The 25,061-nt window shown below is 34.0% G+C and overlaps 3 protein-coding genes across 7 annotated transcripts; all 3 read left to right on the top strand.

The window, feature by feature from the left end:
* The first annotated feature begins 1,353 nt into the window (after positions 1-1,353).
* On the top strand, positions 1,354-24,633 carry LOC124433695. Its single transcript, XM_046983487.1, has 5 exons — positions 1,354-1,597; positions 22,068-22,142; positions 22,281-22,565; positions 23,300-23,575; positions 23,856-24,633. Exons 1-5 carry the CDS (start codon positions 1,594-1,596, stop codon positions 24,041-24,043), a joined length of 828 nt encoding a protein of 275 aa, XP_046839443.1. The 5' UTR covers positions 1,354-1,593; the 3' UTR covers positions 24,044-24,633.
* Positions 8,473-9,763, top strand: LOC124433696. Of its 2 annotated transcripts, none has more exons than XM_046983489.1 (3): positions 8,473-8,653; positions 8,731-9,096; positions 9,265-9,763. In XM_046983489.1, the coding sequence occupies exons 1-3, from the start codon at positions 8,503-8,505 to the stop codon at positions 9,462-9,464; spliced, it is 717 nt and encodes a 238-aa protein (XP_046839445.1). In that variant the 5' UTR covers positions 8,473-8,502; the 3' UTR covers positions 9,465-9,763. The 2 variants fall into 2 exon arrangements, with proteins under 2 accessions (XP_046839445.1, XP_046839444.1); XM_046983488.1 differs by having other exon boundaries at positions 9,238-9,763.
* LOC124433702 lies at positions 12,611-14,401 on the top strand. 4 transcript variants are annotated; one of them, XM_046983500.1, is made up of 6 exons: positions 12,611-12,706; positions 12,884-12,976; positions 13,124-13,159; positions 13,227-13,529; positions 13,604-13,719; positions 14,065-14,401. In XM_046983500.1, the coding sequence occupies exons 1-6, from the start codon at positions 12,703-12,705 to the stop codon at positions 14,083-14,085; spliced, it is 573 nt and encodes a 190-aa protein (XP_046839456.1). In that variant the 5' UTR covers positions 12,611-12,702; the 3' UTR covers positions 14,086-14,401. The 4 variants fall into 4 exon arrangements, with proteins under 4 accessions (XP_046839456.1, XP_046839457.1, XP_046839458.1 ...); XM_046983502.1 differs by having other exon boundaries at positions 12,651-12,706; positions 12,938-12,976; XM_046983501.1 differs by lacking the exon at positions 13,124-13,159 and having other exon boundaries at positions 13,233-13,529.
* Positions 24,634-25,061: the final 428 nt, after the last annotated feature.

Raw genomic sequence — 25,061 nt, 5'->3', positions numbered from 1 at the left:
ACTGACATGTAAAGACAAATCAATGTAAAATACGTTCAACTATTGAAATTTATCTTAGGCCGTTTATTTACTCTTGCAAATATTTCGGTAATAATCACGTGTTCTATAATACGCGAAACTGATCCTTAATCCAATCTCTGACAAATATGTCAATTATAGCCGAGTACTAGGCTCCGGATTAGTGATCAATTTTGTGTATTTATAGAACGCAAATTTATCACCAACGTTTCGGTGTTTACTCATCGTAGAAACAATAAAGACTTCAAAGAAATAAACACTGATAATGATCTGAAGTTTACATCACAAGACCAAACCCAAGGGCTGACTAGGCCACAAAATAACCCAACTAAACGCAACAAAGGCCACTGTGCTGCACGTAAACAGTAACCTTTGAGCTTTGCTTCATGTAACTACGTCAATTATAGGCTAATTAAAAACACTGTTTAACACAATCGGAAGCGCACTTGTGCCGTTTCGCAATTCCTCGCAATTATTTCAGTTTTGACAATACGTTACAGTTAAATTCACACCTACGAATGTACTTTATTAGTTTCAATGTTTTACGGAAAGAACCAACAACGAAGTACTAAGAACCATTGCAGTTAAATGAGGGAAATCCAATTTTCTGTATATATTTTTCTAGAAAAAGGCCTTAGAGCGATGATGATCTTCAGATCTTTCTATATAATCGTCATGGACCATACGGTCTATACTACACGGTCAAAACTATTTGTTGTTTTGAAAAAGGTTTTTCTATATTATTGACAGCTCTCGCTCACACGATTTCTTTTTCTTATCTATAACGAGCTAAATTATCAAAATTTTGTTCCTTAAGCTTGGAAGAATAAAGTAAAGAACGCTTGTGATTGAATGTACTATATAGCAATCATACATTGATAAAGACTGGAGAAACTGTATCTGTAAAGTAGATTTATTATTGTACACATGATGTGATGACATCAATTAATATGAAATCAATTAGCCGTTGAGCGTTTTCCTATCAAAACAACTGGGAAAATATGAAATACCCAAGTCACTTTACATCATGCTAATTAAAACCCACCAGAAGTCGTCAAAAACAATTCCGGACATTTATAAAAAATAGCAAGTTTTAAGGCGTGTTATGTGCGATCACGCATGCGTTTCTGAAGAACTTGGGGTGGGACAACTTCCACTGTATTTTTTCATGAACCTACAGGAACCTTCGAGCATTAAAAAAAATTTTACGACATGATCTATTTTACTTTACAGAAATCAATAAAAGCATTATTTTTATTTTTCTTGCATTGCGTGTTGTTGCGTAAATAAGTTATGAAGGAATGCTAACCTCAACAGCGCAAACAGTGTATCAAAAATAACCTAAAGAGTATTCATCCTTCTGCTGCACCATTATTTGTCAAAAGGAAATGGTTAACCCAACAAAATAAAGTGCGGTTCACCATGCAGTGAAAAACAAGTCTTGCATCATTATAAATATAAAAAACGCAAACACCATAAATCATTTACAAGTGTTCAAAAGTCAACGAACAGTTGCTTACATCGAAAAGAAAGACGATTTGCAAAAAACGATCAACCAATTTTTCTGCAAGCAAAATGGGTAAGTTATACATTCTATTTGTATTTCTAATTGCACGATGAATAAGTATTACTAGGTCAAATTTATCGTATGCACTTCCTGATGACTATTTATGCGCCGATTTTAAAGCACAATCGAGTAGTGTTAACCTTGTATAGTAGCCAAAACTATGTGTCGTCGATGCATACAATGTATAGATTACATATTGTTTTAAATTCTGCAATTCGCTGTCGCATTGCGCAATTGCGCTAATTAAACAAAGAAACAGCATTGTATAAAAAATTGTTGAAATAAACAGCACGATTGTTTGTTGTATACCATGCTGATTGCCATTACCAATTTATTCAATCGTTTTTTCGTATTCAATTTAGCTATAAAATTTGTTACAATAATGACCTCTCCCAATCATGAAGCATTATGTTTGACAAAGTCCTCGGTGTCAAAGAATCTCTGTTGAAGTAATTCCACAAAATTCTTTAAATGAACCTAGAGTAGAGACGTTCACATGAATTAAGAATATAGCATAGGGTCAATTTTTTTCACACACGGTTTGATATGTACATGGTTCAACAGCGCAGGAAGTATGGATACAAAACATTTAAAATTTTTTTTGTAAACTATGCCCTAAAAAGTTAAGTAAATGACATTAAAAAATATCATTACGGGAAGTTACAAAGGACAATAGGGCCAATAGGGTGAAATATCATTTTGAATCCCTGCATCTCTTAAACAAATTGTTGATGAATATATCGAATGATCAAATAATATATGTATATTGATTATTGATATAAAAAGATAAGAATAATTCACACCACTCTTGACCCCCAATGACCCGATGTTTACATTTGTGTCTTTGTTCTTTATCACTCTTTGTAAGACGCTCATTTGAGAGCAACATTCATTGCATTGCTATAAAAATACTTTTAACACTGTACCATCTCCAGTATGTTGGGTTCAAAATAGACGCTAGTTTTAGTATGACTTACAAAATGGCTTATCAATTTGTATAAAATATTTCATAGTTGAGCAAAGTAAATGATAGCTGTAATTTTAAATTCATAATGCGTTTATGCCTTTGGTTGTGAATTTAATAAAATCCTACCAATCAATTGGCAGTTTTAATATATTTTGCATCAGGTACTGATTGCGCTTTTATCTTTCATCACAGATCGATATTTTTTAAGAAGTAAAAAGGAAGTTTATGTTATTGTTTTAACACTATGCCAGCTCTGTGCAGCAGCAGGTAAACATACAAAACTAAACATGTTGAATTTACTGATTGTATAATGAAATAGTCGTTCTTCATTTTTCATTTGGTTTCTCACAATTGAAAATTGTTCGTCCACAGACAAGCCAAATTAATATGTACTTATATTTCCAGCCAAGAAAACGTGTGAACCTCAGGAAGATGTTGTGTCCATATACAGTGACAAATTTGACGAAGCCCCCCCTCAAGGCTTCGGACCATATTTCATCAAAATACACCGCTGTGCAGAATATTCACAAACTCACTATCCGTCGAAACCAGTGAGATGGCAAAAGATAGGCATCGTACTGAGAGATTCACTGACGTTTAAATATTACGAATACATTTTACAAAATCACACCAAGTGTAAATGCTCCACCAATTTAACAGTCTTTCAATACAACAGAGAAAGGCGTGTAGGTAAGTGAAAACATACATAATATTACGTTATAGCACACCCCGAACTTAATTCCCACCGAAAAGATTAATGCTATTCCATAAGCTTTTCATTTCATTGTTTAAGCAAATTTTTATTATTTCACCATACAGTCACGGGGGGAATGCACCTCTTATCCTGCATACTTGTCCACTCCCCGAAGTGAGGGGATTTTTGAGTAATATCAATTGTACGATAAGAACAAGAAAATGCATGCGCTGATTGGTCTCTTGCCGAGTTTGCAATTTGCATTAGCCTTTGCATCCGACCAGAGCTTATTCAATAAATTCAATCAAAAATAATTTGCAAATAATCAATCAACGATAATTTGCAAATCAATCATGAATATATATAGAGAATGAATTAGAAGTTTTTTTTAATATTTATCTGTTTTGCATTACTGTTAATTTATAAAAAGATGTTTTACGCGTTTGCACTGGCTCATTGCAAAACCTCAAAGAGTGAGATCTCTCGACCATTGGTCACGGGCTTCCACTCATCTGCTCTCGAGATGTCAATGTCAAGAAATAATAGTTTTCTGTTTTGTTCGATTTCAGCTGTGAATGTGATGTTAGGGTGCTCTCGGTTCAGATAGTCAAGAAAGAGAGGGACGTGATCGGAGGGATGAAAAAGTAAAAAACAGTCGTCAACTTAGCGTCGGTAAAGTAGTGGTTTGAATGAAGAAGGACATTTATTAAGCCAGGATTGTTCGTGAGAGGACATGAATATATCAGCAAAGAGAGGGCCCAATGGACTGCCCATAGCCACACCATCAATTTGCTGGTACATTTTCCCGTTAAAGATAAAGTGACAGTTCTTAACAGCTAGAGAGAGTAGTTTTTCAAATTCTGTTGCAGTGAGTCCGTTGAAGTACTTGTGGTTGTTAAAAATGCTATTGGACATTATGCGGATGGTTTCGTTAACAGGTATATTAGTAAATAGGGATACGACATCAAAACTAGCAAGGACAACATTACTGGAGTTGATTTCGCAGTTTACGATTTCTTCAGCAAAAGAGAAGGAGTTTTTGATGATAAAATTGCTTATAGTGAAGGGTTTTAGGAGTGAGATGAAAAACTTTGCTAGTTTATACGAATAGTGATTAATGGAGGAAAGAATGGGTCTGAGAGGGATGTTACATTTATGTATTTTAGGAAGACCATACAATATACCTATTCGTGAACCAGTAGGGTAAAGTTTTTTGTAAGTTTCTTGGCCGATAGATTTAGCATCTTTCAACTTTTTTAATAAAGACTTCACTTGATTTTCTCGTTGTAAAGTGACTTTTACTGGATCTCCATCAAGAGGTTGAGACTTTGTTGTGTCAGATAAGAGTGTGTTCATTTTCTATGTAGTCGTCTTTGTTAAGTATTACGATGCCATTTCCTTTGTCAGGCTTAGTGATGAGGATAGTTCTGTCGTTTTTAAACTATTTAAAATGTTCAAGTCTTCTTGTGAGTATAGGAAAGGTGGTGGGCTGTAACTTGGAAACCTGAGGGCAATGTCTTTTAATTTGCATTTGATCGAGTCTGGAAAAATCCGGATGATTCATTAACAGGTTCTCGTTTAAGGCGGTTGTAGAGTTTTCTAAGGGTGTTAGGAAGGTGCAAATGTTTAACATTTTCGGTGGGACGGAAAAGTTTAAGCCTTTTGAAAGGATTTCCTTTCTCTGTCAGTAATGAGGTGGTTTGAGAAGTTGAACACCACTTTATCAGGGTCGATTGGGATGTTGTTGTCATGTTTGGATGTGAGACGGAAAAGTTTGCGATCTTGGATATGTTGATGTTGCATTAGTTTTCTTGAATTTTCACGATCGGAGACATTCTTAAGGTGTATAAAGTCAATTTTGGAGATTAGTAACGCCAGGTTGGAGTGTGCTTGTGTTAGTTGTGCTGAGAGGACGCGTATGCGAGCGTGTTTCCCGTTTATTTCTTCTTGAAGGAGTTTATTTTGGCATTGGCGATAAGCGCTAGAGTTTTGTAAACGACGACTAGCTACTTTGAACCACAGGAATCTTGGTATCACAGAGCGCTTTCTGCATGTCGTAAGAAAATCCAAGTCGAGTTTGGCTTTTCTCAGCTTAAGTTCAAGTCGTTGGAATTTTCTAAATGCTTCGAGTGCTCCATTATTATAGCGATTATTTAAAATAGTAGCGAGAGACTTGCCGAGCGGAAAGCGAATTCGTGTTCATTACGACAATCATACATAGCGCCTGACGAAAACAACCATGTTATTTGCCTAAACGCACGCACTTTGATAGTTTGTTCAACACAATATCACAGATGACAATATTTAACTAATTAAGGATCTCTTTACCGTTCGGCTCATGCAAACAAAAAGCTTTGTTTGGGACGAAGTGTAAAAAGTAGTAGCTTGTTCAACAAACGTCGAACAGTATCTACATTTTATATGATTGACAACAGGGCAACAAAAATGCAGGAACATCCTTCAAAATAATTATATAATTATATATAACTCTAGTTGAGTGGGCGCATGTCTATAAAACTTGCAGGAGCGGAAAGTTGAAATTAAATGAAGATATGATCTTGATATGAACACCGCACTGCATATAACAATCTTTCAGCGGAAAGTTGGTTGAAATATCGTATAAAGACAAGTATGGAAACTAGCCAGAGAAAATTTTGATCATGATTTAGGACATGCAACAAGCCGGAATATGAAATATAACTATTACTGTAAAGCAACGTTAACAGCATAGTAAAAGAAAAACATAATGTACATAAGCTAGCAGCAGCAGCAGACAATAATTGTTGATACGAAAAGGAAAAACATACCCAACTATGTGTTGACAATGTTAAGCAAGCCGCATTCTGAAAAACAAATAGGGTGTGACAAATGTTTTCAAAATTAGAAATGATACGAAATTATCATTATTATGACCATCGCCCGCGAAGCTAATTTGTTGTGATAAACTATTTGGCAAACCATAGCAGCATCATCCATGGGAAAACTTACTGAAAAAGAGAAAGAAATAGTCGCTACGGCCAAATTTTACAGATCGTCGTCAAGATATGTTGGTATGCAGTTGACCATTATAACATGCACTTACTATTGAAAATAAACTGAAAATTTTATTAGATGTGTTAAATGCATTTTTTGTCCAATTTACCTTCAATCGACATAAAAATACATCTTTTCACATTCATACAATAGCATATTGCCAGAATTTATATTTAACTTCATTATTTTATTTAAAACGTTCAAAATGATAAGAAAAATTAAAGGCTTTTTCACTAATGAAATAATCATCAACATAAATAGCTCTATAGTGCATTAAACAGAAGTAAAATATTTCTATTAACGACGTATCGGAGAGAAACTAATTATTAGCAGATTAATTTGCAATTAAATGGTTGCATAACACACCGCACCTAAAAACCTTGACCACTACCATGAGTGAGAAAAATTAAATCAAAAATGTGCAATAATGACCATTCCGGTCTACCCACGGGTGATACACCACATTTCTAAACTTTTTCTTAACCATGCATTTAAATATTTTTTCACGTTGACTTCACACATGTTTCAGTTAGATTCAATCTGCGAAATATTCGGAACTATGGCGGTCAAACCAAAATAGACAAAATGAGAATGAACGAAACAGGAATTCTTAATATTTTCAATCTTGATCGAGCTCATACAAACGAGATAATAATAAATTGCTTTTCACACAATTACTACATCCCGTCTCACTTCAATTGTATCATCGATTCTTTAATTTGGTAAAGAATTCTCCAAATATATTTTTTGTGGGAGAGCAATTCAGACCACCGAAGAATTTAATACAAAGTGATCTTAGAAAGTCCCACTTAATTAGCATCACATTCCAAACAAACAAGAGTGGCAAATAAAACCTCTTCCCATAATATTGATGTGAAGATGCTCTTTCAAACATCAAGGCTTCCGTTGAAGTGCCGCGGAGGATTAATGTGTCGAATTTTACACAGTTTAAGATGCAGTACACATTCTATATTTTTAATTTAGTTCATATAAGAACGTAAAGCGGTGGTTATTGTGCCATCATGGTCGTAGGAAGATCGATAATTAAGGAGGTTCACATTCATATGAGCATGTTATAATTTATATATGCATACATGAATGAAGCCTCCCAATTTTCAACCTTCGTATGGCCCAGGCGATACCGACAAAAATGCAAAGTAACAAACGGCTCCTAAACATTACAAAATTATTAAGCTGAACAATGCATGATTATTTTAAATACAGTAATATTAAACAATTAACAATTTCGGAGCGTACATGAATCATCATAATTATGTTGCTGCAGCAATTCGCCCACAAAAGGAAAGGTTTGTTCCAGCAGTACATAGCTTCCTACCAAGTACTAAATCAGTCGAAGGATGTCCTTCGACGAGAAAAAATTTTTTTTTTCGGTGCGGTTACCATGGGAGGTCCAAGCATACCTTTGATACAATTGAGTACGGTATAAAATAAGGCAGCGTTTTGTAACAATACAAACAGGCATAAACAGCAGATTTGTGAGGTGTTAAGTAACAAGAAAAGAAACTTTATTGTTTGTTGTACCTTGAAGTGAACTAGAATCTGAAAAAAATGGGTACGTAAAAATGCTTTGCAATTGTGACAGTAATAACTATGATTGTAGACTTAATAAATATACCGTAATAGATATCAATTGACAAAATTTTCATTGCTAATAAAGATACTTTATTTGACAAGATTAATGTTAGATCACTGACTTGAATCACCTCGGACACACAAAATTAGTATAAATATTAAATTGATCGAAACAAACCTCTCGTGAAACGCTTTTTGCTTTAATAAAACACGCAATCTAACTTTATACAACGTAAAAATAGCGAGGAAACGGGCTCTTTGATTTAACAAGCGAACGTTTATCTCTTAGGTACCATTGCCAACTTTTCACAGGCATTATGGGTGGTTTACGCATTTGTCTTATGCAGCAAAACGTTAATGGAGGAAACAATGGATTAGGTAGGAAAACAAATGACTTTTATTATTCATTTACACAGCGACAGGTTTTTGAAGATATAGTTCACTTTATTGAATAATAACTTTTTTAATATCCAGCCCTCGAAGATGAAGTTGTCTCAATTTACAGCAAAAACTTCACAAATATTCCCAAGGACAGGGAGCCATTTTATGTAAAGGTTCATCGATGTACTCAACATGAAAGACGACGGTTACAATGTTCCAGGTCTCGAATATTATCCCCAACCCACAAAAATGAAAGAAATTGAGATTGTTGTGCCTGATTTAAAAAACTACAAGAAGTTTTATAAATATATTGTCTACGATCACATTTCTTGTTACTGGAAGGAGTGGTCAGGCCAGCCAATGAATTTTGATTTACACAAGAACCTTACTTCAAACGAAAGTAAGCCAGATTACTGAATGTGAGAATGACGTTGAATAACCACAGCTTAACTTAAAAACTTCATTTTGTTCTTACAGTTAACGAAACAGAATTTAAATCTAAGGTTAAATACAATCCACCAAACGTGAGAGGATGTAATGACTACTGCAAGAATCAACAGCCACGTTTTTATGTACACAGTGAACCCATGGCAGTTAATATACATCAACTCTTCATACCATTCAAACAATGCCTGCCTGGTTGCAAAGCAACAGAGAACATTCTAAATGTTAGCACGAAACTCAAAAATGGCTTCTATAAGCATTTAAAGATCATAAGACATACATCTTGCAATCCTTGGAGTCCATCTACGCAATTACCAGCCGATAGCAATTTACTGGCTGTTATATTAAACACTTGGAAATCACAACGTTTGAATAAACATCAAAGGGGAAGTGATGCAGGTATGAATCTCTATGATATACTTGTAAGAAAAAACTACGCAAAGTTATGTTCATCACTTAAGAAGTATACTTCTTGTACACACTTGCATTTATGTTTCATTATTCTCTTTTTATTTCATTCCTATTAAAATTTCTTCACAGATATCAAACACATTTTGTTAAATAAAGGATTGTTCCTCTACATCACATCACCTAAAATGATGTTTGCTGCTTTCGTCCTCTCAATTGTCCTCATTTCAATACTTATTCTGGACTGCAATTTGTGTTGTCGTAAAAAAGGAATAATGTATTTGTTGATGACTTGTGGAAAGAATAAAGAGTGCGAAGATTGCATAAGAAGACGTCAAACCATGATCGAAATGGTTTAATAGAATGCTGAAAAGACACAAATCAAAAGAAATGAAGAATACAGAGAACCAGACTGAGTCATCAATAAAAATTGATGCAGACACAGGAAATGACCCCACAAGAACAAGACTTGAATTAGTTGTGACGTGGTCAGCGTAAATGCAGAAAAATTATGGGTACTAATACAATTAAATCTAACAAAATTAATATCAGCGTACTGATATAACTATGTTTTTCCTGGTATCTCGCATTTGAAGTAGCTTGTAAATCTCCGTTTGTCCATTTTGAGAATTATAGACACACCTTGTGTAATCTGCTACATGCTTATTTTTTATTTATTTCTTCTGGTTATATAACAAACTTGAATTTTCCTGTGGTCAAGATAGAAATTAAGGCAAAACATTCCGCTATAACAATAATATATGCCATCTAAACTTTATTCGATAAACTTTGTATTGGACGAACTTTCTACTGTATGGAAATAAGCTTTGTATTGAACAACTCTTTAACAAGCACTCTATTATGCTCAAAAATCATTATAAATAAAATTAGAAACGATTGTAGAGATCATATTTCACGGTCTCTATATTTGTCTGATTTAATCCATGCAGCAAAACCATTTCTGTCAAAAACAGACATGTTGGAAATAATATACATACCTATTTTTTCTCGCAACATTACTATCGTAAAGATGTTAGCAGATATTATTGCGACAGATATTTGTGTCGACAAAACACTATACTTTAAGAGGTGATGTCATTGTCTTTACTATAAATATCGGTAGATTTTTTTATTTTAGGCAGGATATGCTGTTCTGTTTTTATGTGTTGTCAATCATATCCATCATTGTCATAGTATCGTTTGCGTAACAGAGAATTCGCATAAACCCATGTATGCTGGTGTATTTTTTCATCCATATATATTATAATTGTTATATATAAATGTTGTCAAGAATATTAATGTCTTTTATCAATATTTAGCACTTGAAGATGAAGTTGTCTCGATCCACATCAAATATTTCCAAATATTCCTACATGGGAGCCATTTTACGTAAAGGTTCGTCGCCGTCATTGACGGTCCAACGGGTTCCTATGTGCCATGTGACAAACATTATCCTCAACACAAAAAATGAACGAAATTGAAACTGCCGTTCCTGATTCAAAATACAAGAAGTTTTTTAAATATATTGTCAACGATTACATTTCTTGTCATTGGAAGAAGAGTTCAGGACCGGCAATGAACTTTGATTTACACAAGAGACTTGCTTCAAACGAAATTAAGCCGGATTACTGAATGTGAGATGACCTTGAATAGACATAGCTTAAACTAATAGAAGATAAATCTAAAGTTAAATACAATCCACCAAACGTAAAGGATGTAATGACTCTGCAAGAATCCACAGCCTGTTTTACTTTGCACGGTGAACTTATAGTTGATGATGTATTTCAACTCTTCATTCTATTCAACCAATGCCTGCCTGGGTGCAATGCAACAGAGAACATTTTCAGTGTTACAACAATATTCAAAACAGGCTTTATTACGTGTAAAAAGATCACGGAACACACATCGTACAATAGAGTATTTCTGACCACAATTTTGCCTTGAACAGGATAACATAAAATTGATGAAGAAGAACAAACAAGAAACGGCTGAAAGCTACATTGACGTATTGTATGAACTGTACTTGTCTAAGAACTCGTGCGGCTTTATCAAAATCTTTAATTGTTGTCTTTCCCATATAATCTTAATTCATTGATGTTTTCTCGAGGCGTTCTACTTCCTCGAGCTATTCACTAAAAGTTTCTCTCAAACATGTTCGTCGTTATTTATTAGCATACACGCGTATTCAATTCTGACAGGGCAAACCATTGTCAAAACTATGTTTCCTTAGTACATGTTATTCATTAAAATTAGAGAATTTAGCAAACACGACTTGTCATACATTACGTCGTAAAATGAAGTTTATGCCCATATATAGTCTATAAAATGTGACGGTCTTTTAAATGTGAAAGGTATTAGCGTTCACTAAAACTACATTCAAAGCTTTACTTTTTTTTTGAATTCCCTTATTAGTAATCACATGAATTTATCATTTTTCCGCGTTCAAGGAATTATGTAATTCTTCATACCCAAGCTGGCTGATCTGTTTTGCTATTTCCACATTCAAACATCTCTCCATCTCTCTTTCCTAACAGACGGTCAATTTTGGCGTCCAAAACCTCTAGGTCAGAGCAGGCATTATTGGAAGTTTAACTTAAAACAGAAAAAGAATCAATTTAACGCTGTTGCCATGACCATACAAACAAGATTCATTTCGCAATTTTGATATCTGTGGACGACTTTCACAAATGAAAACCCCAGCAAAGTCAAATGCTGGTAAGTTTCGTAAATAAAGAATAGTTGTTCTGAGATTATACAAAATCCATTACCAGCCGACAATTTTATAGTATAATAAAAACTTCCTCCGAATAAAAGATCCAAAACTCAATACTTAAGAAACAAACAAGACAGTTTTTTACACAGTAATATTTCGAATTTATTACAATTCATCATCGGATTGTTTCTCAAATATTGATTAAAACATGAACATTTTATTCGGAATATGTTTTCTTATTATACTAAAGGAAAGTACAGCTTTTCTCTATTTGTCGCAGCAAATTCATGCTAGCAAGCTGATTTATTCTGCTTGCGGATGAATTATGGCGACGATTGATTCAACAAGACATTCTGTAATAAAGTAAATGGTTTGAACCAAAGTAAATGTCAACAGCAACAAATGGTCAACAACAACAAAAACAGTCCTTCTCAGGACTATACGAACCTGGACGATCTACATTTACAAACATGTAAAGACATTCTGTAATAACGAAAATGCAAATTTCAATTTTTTATGACCTTTCGTGTTTAGAGCAGATTTTTGAACTTTACATGCCTTAATTTTAACACCTAGTTTCCTACTATCGATTGATTTCGTATGACAAACATACGAAAATTTCGATCCTTCATTAATTGAGCTTTCCTGCTTGCTGTTGCGTGCTCTCACAGTCATTTTCACATGATTATGATTGATTCTTGACCCTCACTCTCATAAACTCTTAAGATGGCCTGCTGTGCTGACGTGCAGAGTAGATTAAGTTTCAATGACACGTACGAGCACTGCCACTCATAACAAAAACAGCTGCGATTGCTTTTACGTAAGAGTTACATGCCTGCTCATTGTAAGTAACGTTCAACTCTGCAAATATCATAGAGCGAACTATGGGTGAGTAAAACAGACTACCTTGATCATCGAATTTAAAAGTTCGTGCTTTACCAAGTCATTAATTATAAAAAATCTTTCATTGAACCTGTAATGCGAATTTGAAATACATAATTATGTAATATAAGAGGCGTGTAAAGACACAATTTTTTATGTATGACCAAGCTTTGTCTTTTTAAGGTATCTTTGAAAACTTAATATATACTTGGATAATGTTCGTGGTCTTTGTTTTTGAAATAAGCGAAAAGGTGAATGGAAGAGACCATGGATTAGGTACAATAAAATATGAAGTCTATGAAATTAAACTTCATAGAATCAAACATAAAATAGTATGGTGAATGTTAATAATGCTTTTCATATTGTTGTATGTATAACAACAATGTGTACTCGTTCATAAATCAAGATTGTTTATATTTTTAGATTTCGTGAATGGGAGATGGAAATATCCTGCAATAGGTACAAAAACGACGGCTTTAAACATAATGAAAATGGCATGGTCAAAGTTTATATTCATTTTCTATAGTTCCAGTCCTCAAGCAAGAAGTTGTCTCAATTTATAATGAAAACTTCACTGACATTCCCAAGGACAGGGAGCCCTATTATGTTAAAGTTCAACGATGTATCATCGATAAAGATAAAATTCCTATATGTGTATTTTGTTGGCCCCAACCTATGACATTGACAGAAGTCGAGATTGTCGTTCCTGATTTAAAAAACTACACAAAATTTTACAAATATATTGTATATAATCACACTTCTTGTTACATGAGTACAAACTTAACAGCCTTGAACTTTGATCAACACAAGAATCTATCTTCAAACGAAAGTAAGGACTTCTGTATTTAATTAAAATTTTAACTGAGATCTAAATTTGAAACGCTTTTCCTTTTGTGTTTACAGTTAACGAAACAGAATTTACAACAAAAGTAAAATACAATCCACCAAACGTGAGAACATGTAATGACTATTGCAAGCATCCACAACCTCGTTTTCATCTGCACAGTGAATATACAAAGGATTTTTTTAACTTATCTCTTTATCCCATTCACTCAATGTTTGCCTGGTTGCAAAGCAACAAAAAACACAACAAACATCGAAACACAAACCCTAGATGGTTCAACCCTATATGAAGTCGTCAGGGAACACTTATCGTGTAATTTTTGGAATACAAAAGTCCATAAAATCCACCTTCCAATAGCAGACGCAGTGATACAGGTAAAAAATTTTCAATTATGATTGAAAGAATTAACCAAAAAGCGTTATGTGTGTAGTTAGATGTGCACAACTTTTGAGAAAAATTGCAAAATAATCATATTTTACGATTTGCTTCATGATCTTATTTCCATAAAATTTTTCTACAGAAAGTCGACCCCTCGTGCTAAATAACGGATTATTTGTCTACATCACATCACCCAGAGGCAATGAAGATTGTCAAAACAGAAATCCTAGATGGTTCAACCCAGTTTGAAGTCATTAAAGAACATATATCTTGCAATCTCTGGAGCACAACACAACAGTCCCATTAATTCAGCATTTTGGAAGTGGAGAAGAAAGTATACGAATTTGTGCAGTGAACATCAAGATCAAGTAATTTAGTTGGTGCTATTGTTTAATGCAGGATGGAAATAATAGAAATTCACAAAAAGTTTATAAGTATAAAAAATAAATCAATGTTTCAATAAAGGTTTCAAAATTAAAGCAACAGAACAGCTGCAGTCGTACTCTCGCAACGGCCAACAATATCCCCAACAAATATTAAGTGATAACAATACTACCCTCCCCCCTAACAACCTTGTACTAACTCCGGATGGTGATTATCTCGACAACATTAAGTCTTTATCGAACGTATCTCCAGATTATACGCTCTTCTTGAAATAAAACTGGTACATAATACTTGGCATTAGTGAACCTATTACATGGTAATTTACTTTTTTAGTTAACATTCAGCACAATTAGTTATACCATCAAAAACGAGGACTTTGCTGCCAGACAATTTTTTGCATTTTTTTTAGTATGGAACAAATGGAGAACTACCTCGTGATTTTTGAGGAGTCTTTTGATGCTTTAGAAAAAAACCTTAATGTCTTATAATAAATCGCCAAGTTCAATGTCAATTTCTTTTGAGTAGACTTTCTCGTTTCTGGATTAATGAAAATAAAAAACATCGTGATCATGTTCATCAACAGTCAAATCATTGCTATATCCCCCTATACTAGATAATCCCTTCTTACAATATTAAAATGTTAATGTCAGCTTCATTAATTATTCTTTTCATGATGCAATTTAAAATTCTAGCGAGGTCCTTATCTTCTCTTCTCTTGAAGCTCAATAATTGAAGCCTTGACCGGAGTTCGGTTGCTTATGCGATAAACATGTGTTAATCCTCAAATATCCAATGAGGAAATATACATAATATTCGAACAAGTCATCAACAATTATAATACTAAGATCGCCAAAATTTTATTTGGTTCCAATATTTATACTTAGTGTGAAGTAATCAAATCTCGTGTTTACAGGAATCTTAAATGCGAAATGGAGTGTATTCCCTCTTGTGTTAAAGGCAGCTTTGCTTGTTGGAGGTACTTCTGGAAAACTGACATCGTCAGAATAATTTTCTGGCTATAATTTATTTATCTAGTTAGAGCTTTGTACAGTACTTTTACCAACGCTAGAGCCGCCACATCATGAAATTCTCTACGGCTGTTAGCCTGCCTTGATTCAATTCTCAACACATTATGCAATTCATTTTTTTCAACAACAATTAGTGACTGAACAAGTTTTCTCTGTGTCATCACGACAAGTTCTTAGATTCAAAGTCATTCGTTGCCAAGCTTTCCACTTTCAACATGTGTTGCTGCTTAAGTAACAGCTTGAGTATACTTCCCGTGTTAAACTCCGTTTTCCTCAATAACATCTTAAATTGATCCTACCACAAACTATAAGCGCATTATCCTTGGTCTTCGTCTTAACCCTCACCACTCTCGTCATTAAACATTCATCATTCTCTGGGTGTTTGTTCTTCGTCAGAATGAAGATCATATTAGTGACATTATCATACAAAATATTTTCTTGAGCTTGAATAAAGTTTTTCTCGTATTGTTTCTTATCTTTTGCCATTGTGATCATTCATATCTTTGGACAATATTATATCTCTGAATCCGTATCAACAAAACCAACAGGAAGGTCTTTAATTGTTTTCATTCTTCCGAAAAAAATATTCTCTCATTTGCATAAGATGCGTCGATAAAATTTTGCGTAACATTTCAACATCATTGAGAATTCAAGATCATTTTCCTCACGCGCTGTTCACAATTTTTGAACTTGTTTCCACTGTGCGGTTTAATAGAAGTTTTCAAATGGTTGTAGAATTTGAAACCCGGATTTTAAAATAGCCGTATAAAAGCGTAACATCATCAAAGATATGTTAAATAGTTTATTTGAAAATTATAATGCCACCATCTCATACAAAAATCGCAACTAATAACTACGCTCTAAGAACTCTTTGAACACTAAGGGGCTGATAACATGATCCGGTAGCCGGGATTCAGCCAAACGTTAAATGATTTTGGAAAATGGAAAAGATTTAATACTTAACATCAGACAAATCATCTCAAGCAATTTCACAATATTCTGATTTAATAACTACCCAAAACATTTAAAATTAAAACAACCAATTTGCCCGAATTATCGAATTACAACAGGAATAACGTGTGGCGCTTTGCAAACACAGTTGTAATTTTTAACCTTGAAGTTTTGGCCTCTCTCAGTCCCTTGAAATCATAGGGCTAGCACGCTATCTGGGCCAGCTCGCCTCCATATAATCAGGCTCTAAGAGTAATTCATCAGCCAGTATTGAAGCAAGAAAAAAGCAGAAGTTACTTTAAAAATTTAAAAGCTAAACGAAGTTAAAAGAAGCTTGCATATTTATTCTTTTGTTTTAAGTCCTCTGCGAGAGATTTAAATTTACAATTAACATTATAAACAATTATACGATGTAATTTTTTTATATTGTTTTCAACATGCACCATATGCTCCATTTCCGTCAATTAACACAATTATTATTTCAATTGACCGTATTTAAAATGGGACTTCACAATGCACCCGTGGACAGTACTGACAGGTTGGTCGTATTAAACGGTTGTTTGTTATAAAATACACCAGTGTTTTGCTTGTATAGAAATACGACCGTCATATAACCGTATTAACGGCAGACCGTAAGGCAGGGTTTCACTGTTTGACCAAATTAGGAAAAGTAAAACGCATTACAAAAATGTAAAAATAGAGCGAACAAATTAAAAATTCATTCTAAAAAGGGAAGACAGTCCTTCAAGTACTAAATGTCGAGTCATCGATATGAACGGAAACCGAGCACGAAAGAAAGAAATTAGTTAAAATACACCCACTACGTCTAATAACACAAAGAAGCCGCAATAAGTACTAACATGAGTACTCCAAATCCTCTTGCAAAACATTCTACCTCAAATACTTCATAAAAAGGGAAATAATTGCAAGAGTTCTTAGTATTTCGCCAGTTAAAAGACACAAAAATGATACTTAGAACTATTCTTGTATCATTGAACTATTTTTGTATCATGACGCCAAAAAAAGAAGAGTAAAAAATGCTCTTTGCTTTAGAAAACCTTGAAAAGATATTGCTACTGGAAAGACATGAGACAAAATTGAGGTGAAAATTCAAAAATTACATGATCCTATGACATATATGATGCTGGAAATACAAAAGAAGAAAATCGCCGTTGTAATCAAAACCACGCCACTCCATCATCTCTTTGTTTTAGCAAAGAGATATTCATCTCTTTGTTTTAGCAAAGAGATATTCTTCTGGAATATCATGAGCAGAAAATCGCCTTTGAAATTTGAAACGTCACCTTCCTATTATCTCGTTGTTTTAGCAAATCTCGATAAGATATGATTCTGGAAAGACATAAGAAGAAAATTGCCGCAAAAATTTAAAACCACACCATCCTACCATCTCTTTGCCTTAACAAACTTCGAACAGCTATTCTTTCGAAAGAAATGAGCAGATACTGCTGGAAAGACATGAAAAGAAGATTGCAGAAGAAATATAAAACCAGGCCGTTCGCTTCCATAAAATATTTCTTCCCATTCAAATAATCCTCATTCGCAAATGTCGATATTTCACCTCAATTAATTCGGAAATTCTAAGCAATTTCTCTTTGATTTTCAAGGTCAAATGGACTTCTTGAAACAGAATGCTTCAAATGATGAAATGCGTTGTGGCAGATGACTCATCTTCAATTATGCAGTTATGTGCAAGGAAATAGTCGATAAGAGCATGCGGGTGACACAAAAATAGAAGATACACACTCCATTCCTTTCCTTTAATCCACGCCATTATGTTTGATTCAACTAAATAGCCAGCACCAGCTTACATTTGTCGTCAATCGTCTGTTGTTACCGCTTATAAATGCATCGTGTTGATTGTCATTACAAAAAATCTCTACTCCTATCTCCCCCAAAACATCCAAATTTAAAGAACAATATTTTTAGTTTTACGCAATTCATCGAAGCAAGTATAGTCTCTTCCGCCAGTGTGTTTTTTTTGTATCAAAACGGCTTGTTTGAGAATATGAGACTGTAGGTCCCGGTAAATTCAAACTATATCATCAGTGGCACAGCCAGCTTGATAATAAAGGGGTGAAGGTAGGGTGGGGCAATATTCACACGTAAAAGTTCTGCCTTCAGTTCTATCGATATACGCATTATTTATTGAATGCACATGTGAATATGCCTCATCCCCCTTCCTAATCGCAGGAACTACCTATGCCATTATAGGACCAACTCTTTCAGTGTGTCTTCAAACACATCGCACCACATACCCCCCCCCGATAGTTAAAACTTCCAGTAACAATTTTTCCTCGACTTTCAAATTACAGTCAGCATTTATGTGACCGATGTTGCAGATTGAAAATTATGGACTTGTTTAACCTCAAAACACAATTTTAACACAAGCTAACATTACACACAAAAAATTGATTCTAACGAAGTCAATATGTGGTATCCAAAAATGCTGGATCTATATGTTGACTTTGTTTGCACTGGGCTTCAGTCAGAAGCATTCAAACACGAAAGGCACAGCTACGCGTATATTCTTCCCAGTAGCAAAAACAATTCCGGTAAAAACGAAATTTTGGTAAATATTGGCATTGAAACTTAAATGAACCAGATGATGACTTTTGGTAGATCAATTAACAGGTAAATTCAAAACTACATACCTTAATAAACAAGAGACGGTAATTCACAGAGCGGCGTGGATTTTTGGCATTCTTTCGCCACGAGATTCTATAAAAAAAACAAATAACTTCCTCATGAGGTCACCGGAAAGAAATGTTGAAATTCAGCAACATGCTCCCTTGTGGTTCACACATATGCCAAAAGTCGTAAAAATCGGCGATTCTCATGCATATAAAACTTCCCGATTTCCCAGTAAACAAAAGTTCTCAATCAAACTTGTGTTAAAACTCCCAAATTTGGGGATAGGATGGAATGTGGTTTACTTTGTTCTCACTAATCGTATAATAAAGGGGGAATTTAAAAATAAATGATTCTCCTCTGTTTAATGTTTGCTACAACCATGACATGTAAAGACAAATCAATGTAAAATACGTTCAACTATTGAAATTTATCTTAGGCCGTACTCTTGCAAATATTTCGGTAATAATCACGTGTTCTATAATACGCGAAACTGATCCTTAATCCAATCTCTGACAAATATGTCATTTATAGCCGAGTACTAGGCTCCGGATTAGTGATCAATTTTGTGTATTTATAGAACGCAAATTTATCACCAACGTTTCGGTGTTTACTCATCGTAGAAACAATAAAGACTTCAAAGAAATAAACACTGATAATGATCTGAAGTTTACATCGCAAGACCAAACCCAAGGGATGACTAGGCCACAAAAATAACCCAACTAAACGCAACAAAGGCCACTGTGCTGCACGTAAAGCAGTAACCTTTGAGCTTTGCTTCATGTAACTACGTCAATTATAGGCTAATTAAAAACACTGTTTAACACAATCGGAAGCGCACTTGTGCCGTTTCGCAATTCCCTCTCGCAATTATTTCAGTTTTGACAATACGTTACAGTTAAATTCACACCTACGAATGTACTTTATTAGTTTCAATGTTTTACGGAAAGAACCAACAACGAAGAACTAAGAACCATTGCAGTTAAATGAGGGAAATCCAATTTTCTATATATATTTTTCTAGAAAAAGGCCTTAGAGCGATGATGATCTTCAGATCTTTCTATATAATCGTCATGGACCATACGGTCTATACTACACGGTCAAAACTATTTGTTGTTTTGAAAAAGGTTTTTCTATATTATTGACAGCTCTCGCTCACACAATTTCTTTTTCTTATCTATAACGAGCTAAATTATCAAAATTTTGTTCCTTAAGCTTGGAAGAATAAAGTAAAAGAACGCTAGTGATTGAATGTACTATATAGCAATCATAATTTGATAAAGACTGGAGAAACTGTATCTGTAAAGTAGATTTATTGTACACACATGATGTGATGACAACCATCAATTAATATGAAATCAATTAGCCGTTGAGCGTTTTCCTATCAAAACAACTGGGAAAATATGAAATACCCAAGTCACTTTACATCATGCTAATTAAAACCCACCAGAAGTCGTCAAAAACAACTCCGGACATTTATAAAAAATAGCAAGTTTTAAGGCGTGTTATGTGCGATCACGCATGCGTTTCTGAAGAACTTGGGGTGGGACAACTTCCACTGTATTTTTCATGAACCTACAGGAACCTTCGAGCATTAAAAAAGTTTTACGACTTGATCAATTTTACTTTACAGAAATCAATAAAAGCATTTTTTTTTTCTTGCATTGCGTGTTGTTGCGTAAATAAGTTATGAAGGAATGCTAACCTCAACAGCGCAATACAGTATATCAAAAATAACCTAAAGAGTATTCATCCTTCTGCTGCACCATTATTTGTCAAAAGGAAATGGTTAACCCAACAAAATAAAGTGCGGTTCACCATGCAGTGAAAAACAAGTCTTGCATCATTATAAATATAAAAAACGCAAACACCATAAATCATTTACAAGTGTTCAAAAGTCAACGAACAGTTGCTAACATCGAAAAGAAAGACGATTTGCAAAAAAAACGATCAACCAATTTTTCTGCAAGCAAAATGGGTAAGTTATACATTCTATTTGTATTTCTAATTGCACGATGAATAAGTATTACTAGGTCAAATTTATCGTATGCACTTCCTGATGACTATTTATGCGCCGATTTTAAAGCACCATCGAGTAGTGTTAACCTTGTATAGTAGCCAAAACTATGTGTCGTCGATGCATACAATGTATAGATTACATATTGTTTTAAATTCTGCAACAATTCGCTGTCGCGTTGCGCAATTGCGCTAATTAAACAAAGAAACAGCATTGTATAAAAAAAATTGTTGAAATAAACAGCACGATTGTTTGTTGTATACCATGCTGATTGCCATTACCAATTTATTCAATCGTTTTTTCGTATTCAATTTAGCTATAAAATTTGTTACAATAATGACCCCTCTCCCAATCATGAAGCATTATGTTTGACAAAGTCCTCGGTGTCAAAGAATCTCTGTTGAAGTAATTCCACAAAATTCTTTAAATGAACCTAGAGTAGAGACGTTCACATGCATTAGAATATGGCATAGGGTCAATTTTTTTCACATACGATTTGATATGTACATGGTTCAACAGCGCAGGAAGTATGGATACAAAACATTTAAAATTTTTTTTGTAAACTATGCCCTAAAAAGTTAAGTAAATGACATTAAAAAATATCATTACGGGAAGTTACAAAGGACAATAGGGCCAATAGGGTGAAGTATCATTTTGAATCCCTGCATCTCTTAAACAAATTGTTGATGAATATATCGAATGATCAAATAATATATGTATATTGATTATTGATATAAAAAAGATAAGAATAATTCACACCACCCTTGACCCCCAATGACCCGATGTTTACATTTGTGTCTTTGTTCTTTATCACTCTTTGTAAGACGCTCATTTGAGAGCAACATTCATTGCATTGCTAAAAAAATACTTTTAACACTGTACCATCTCCAGTATGTTGCGTTCAAAATAGACGCTAGTTTTAGTATGACTTACAAAATGGCTTATCAATTTGTATAAAATATTTCATAGTTGAGCAAAGTAAATGATAGCTGTAATTTTAAATTCATAAATGCGTTTATGCCTTTGGTTGTGAATTTAATAAAATCCTACCAATCAATTGGCAGATTTAATATATTTTGCATCAGGTACTGATTGCGCTTTTATCTTTCATCACAGATCGGTATTTTTTAAGAAGTAAAAAGGAAGTTTATGTTATTGTTTTAACACTGTGCCAGCTCTGTGCAGCAGCAGGTAAACATACAAAACTAAACATGTTGAATTTACTGATTGTATAATGAAATAGTCGTTTTACATTTTTCATTTGGTTTCTCATAATTGAAAATTGTTCGTCCACAGACAAGCCAAATTAATATGTACTTATATTTCCAGCAAAGAAAACGTGTGAACCTCAGGAAGATGTTGTGTCCATATACAGTGACAAATTTGACGAAGCCCCCCCTCAAGGCTTCGGACCATATTTCATCAAAATACACCGCTGTGCAGAATATTCACAAACTCACTATCCGTCGAAACCAGTGAGATGGCAAAAGATAGGCATCGTACTGAGAGATTCACTGACGTTTAAATATTACGAATACATTTTACATAATCACACCAAGTGTAAATGCTCCACCAATTTAACAGTCTTTCAATACAACAGAGAAAGGCGTGTAGGTAAGTGAAAACATACATAATATTACGTTATAGCACACCCCGAACTTAATTCCCACCGAAAAGATTAATGCTATTCCATAAGCTTTTCATTTCATTGTTTAAGCAAATTTTTATTATTTCACCATACAGTCACGGGGGGGAATGCACCTCTTATCCTGCATACTTGTCCACTCCCCGAAGTGAGGGGATTTTTGAGTAATATCAATTATACGATAAGAACAAGAAAATGCATGCGCTGATTGGTATCTTGCCGAGTTTGCAATTTGTATTAGCCTTTGCATCCGACCAGAGCTTATTCAATAAATTCAATCAAAAATAATTTGCAAATAATCAATCAACGATAATTTGCAAATCAATTATGAATATATATAGAGAATAAATTAGAAGTTTTTTTAATATTTATCTGTTTTGCATTACTGTTAATTTATAAAAAGATGTTTTACGCGTTTGCACTGGCTCATGCAAAACCTCAAAGAGTGAGATCTCTCGACCATTGGTCACGGGCTTCCACTTATATGCTCTCGAATTCTCCCAAAGGTCTCCTCGGTCTGCAAAAGCCTGTGCAAACACAGTAAATAACTTTTATTTCTTACAATAAATGATGGCGCGCTCACGTAGCGCATTCAGGATGAAAATGCTTCTCACATTTTAATCATGCAAACATGTTTTGAGCATACATGATGTTGCTTCGGGTAGTGTCGACATTTTTGTAAGTTTATTATTTACTTTTGCAGTTAACGAAGCCTACTTCAAAGAAAACGAAAAAAACAACCCGGCAAGAATTGAAGGATGCAGTCAACCTCAACCGCGTTTCAAAATCAGTAAAAGCGGATGGTTTCCAAGATACATTCGTTACAAACAATGCCTACCCTACGACTGTGCTCCTACGAAACAACAGATATTAAAAATGAACTTCAAAGCAATGACTACCCAAGATAAGACGCTTAATGTTACATCTGATGTATCGTGTTCGTATGTAATGGAACTAAATCACAATACACATGAAAAAGGTAAAAAACTATAAATAGAAATTTAATAACAAACAAGTTTGGTTCATACTTAATTAGAATTTTAAGAGATTTTTAGAGAACTCTTGAATCTCTTATAAATTGAGCAGCACTAAGGTAAAAATATCCCCACAGTAGCTACATTTAAACTGAGTGTTTAGAGTAAGATTAATTCAGTAAACGATTCCTTTAGTAAGAACAAGTATGAATGACGATCTTTCTTGTTTTTAACTCATCTTATAATGGTATTTTTGTATCTAATTATATTTTCTATCGTTTTTAGACAAATTCTTCATCATTGGCTCAACAAAAACGACGCTAGCGTTAATACTAATTGTTTGTGTTTTCTTTATTATGATGGCCTATCTAACATTCTGCATTCGGAAGAAGAGATATTGTTTTGCTTCAAAAGGATCTACAAATCATGATGTCAAATCAGACCATAACAATATTGCAGAGACATTTGTATGAAACTACGAACTGTTGGATAATACTTCGAGACGAATACGAAGAACTTCAAAACAAGCACAGTAACACATCGTCAAGGAGTAAAAACAGCAAGATGAAATGACAACAAAGCATGCAAAGCAAGACTTCTGAGGAAGATTTTTTGTCAGTGATTGTCTTCACAGTCCGCCAACGCATTACATTTGTCACTGAACAGTAATGGCTTGATATACGTTGCAGGACTACTATATCTAATGCTCCGTTTTCCAGAAATTTGTTGCGCCTTAACGTTCAAAACCATCGAACACATACCAAGTCAGTATACGCATACCCTACATACATACATGATTTACGTTTATATTAACATTTCTGAGTTAATGGCGGATCTAGATTTTTAAAATGTTATTCTTTAACAATTAGCATGGTTGTGAAAGTATTTTGAATTTAAAATTTAGCTGCTGTAATACATTTTAGTAACGCTGGATCCGTCATTGTTTCCGAAAACATGACATTCACAAGGATATGATCAAATAATTTTTTACTTTGTTCGTGTTTTGTATTTTTTTACACAATTTAAGGTTAGTTAATAAAGATTCTATTTGTATTTGAAAAAATTGTTATTTGATGTATATGGGGAAAATATCAAATTTGCAAGTGAATGGAGCCAAGAGTGAGGTATGCCATGATCATCGGAAAAGGTTATGAGGCAGTTAAACGCAAAATTACTGTTTATCGCCATATATGAACCACATCGATTTAAAATTTCAGTTATATTTAACTAATCATTAAATAAATAATCGGTGTTTATTACAATTATCAGAAAAAATATATAAAAGCCTCTAAATGACATGGATAAGACACTCAAAATATATTTTCAAAAAAGCTTATATTAGTTTGCCAGTCTTTCATGTCTGACCTTGGTTGACATTTGTATTAAAATCGCTGACTCTATACACTTCCTACTAAATCCGCCCCGACAAAAAAAACAACTGCCCAGAAAATCATACAAGGATAGCAACATGCAAATACGCTGAATCTATCA

Source organism: Xenia sp. Carnegie-2017, unplaced genomic scaffold (assembly GCF_021976095.1).
Source record: "Xenia sp. Carnegie-2017 unplaced genomic scaffold, XeniaSp_v1 HiC_scaffold_14, whole genome shotgun sequence".
Lineage (NCBI taxonomy): Eukaryota > Metazoa > Cnidaria > Anthozoa > Malacalcyonacea > Xeniidae > Xenia > Xenia sp. Carnegie-2017.
Note: the sequence above shows the minus strand (reverse complement) of the source record. Positions and strands in the feature narration are given on the sequence as shown.

What these genes read in the sequence shown, in the direction of transcription:
- LOC124433702 (XM_046983500.1), top strand. An exon ending in ATGGAAATATCCTGCAATAG is followed by an intron (nt 13,160 to 13,226) that starts GTACAAAAACGA and finishes CATTTTCTATAG; the next exon opens with TTCCAGTCCTCAAGCAAGAA. An exon ending in TGCACAGTGAATATACAAAG is followed by an intron (nt 13,720 to 14,064) that starts GATTTTTTTAAC and finishes ATTTTTCTACAG; the next exon opens with AAAGTCGACCCCTCGTGCTA.
- LOC124433696 (XM_046983488.1), top strand. Translation starts at nt 8,503, where the DNA reads ATGAAAGAAATTGAGATTGTTGTGCCTGATTTAAAAAACTACAAGAAG. An exon ending in GAACCTTACTTCAAACGAAA is followed by an intron (nt 8,654 to 8,730) that starts GTAAGCCAGATT and finishes TTGTTCTTACAG; the next exon opens with TTAACGAAACAGAATTTAAA. An exon ending in TCAAAGGGGAAGTGATGCAG is followed by an intron (nt 9,097 to 9,237) that starts GTATGAATCTCT and finishes ATTTCTTCACAG; the next exon opens with ATATCAAACACATTTTGTTA.
- LOC124433695 (XM_046983487.1), top strand. An exon ending in CCAGCTCTGTGCAGCAGCAG is followed by an intron (nt 22,143 to 22,280) that starts GTAAACATACAA and finishes TTATATTTCCAG; the next exon opens with CAAAGAAAACGTGTGAACCT. An exon ending in TCACAATACACATGAAAAAG is followed by an intron (nt 23,576 to 23,855) that starts GTAAAAAACTAT and finishes TATCGTTTTTAG; the next exon opens with ACAAATTCTTCATCATTGGC.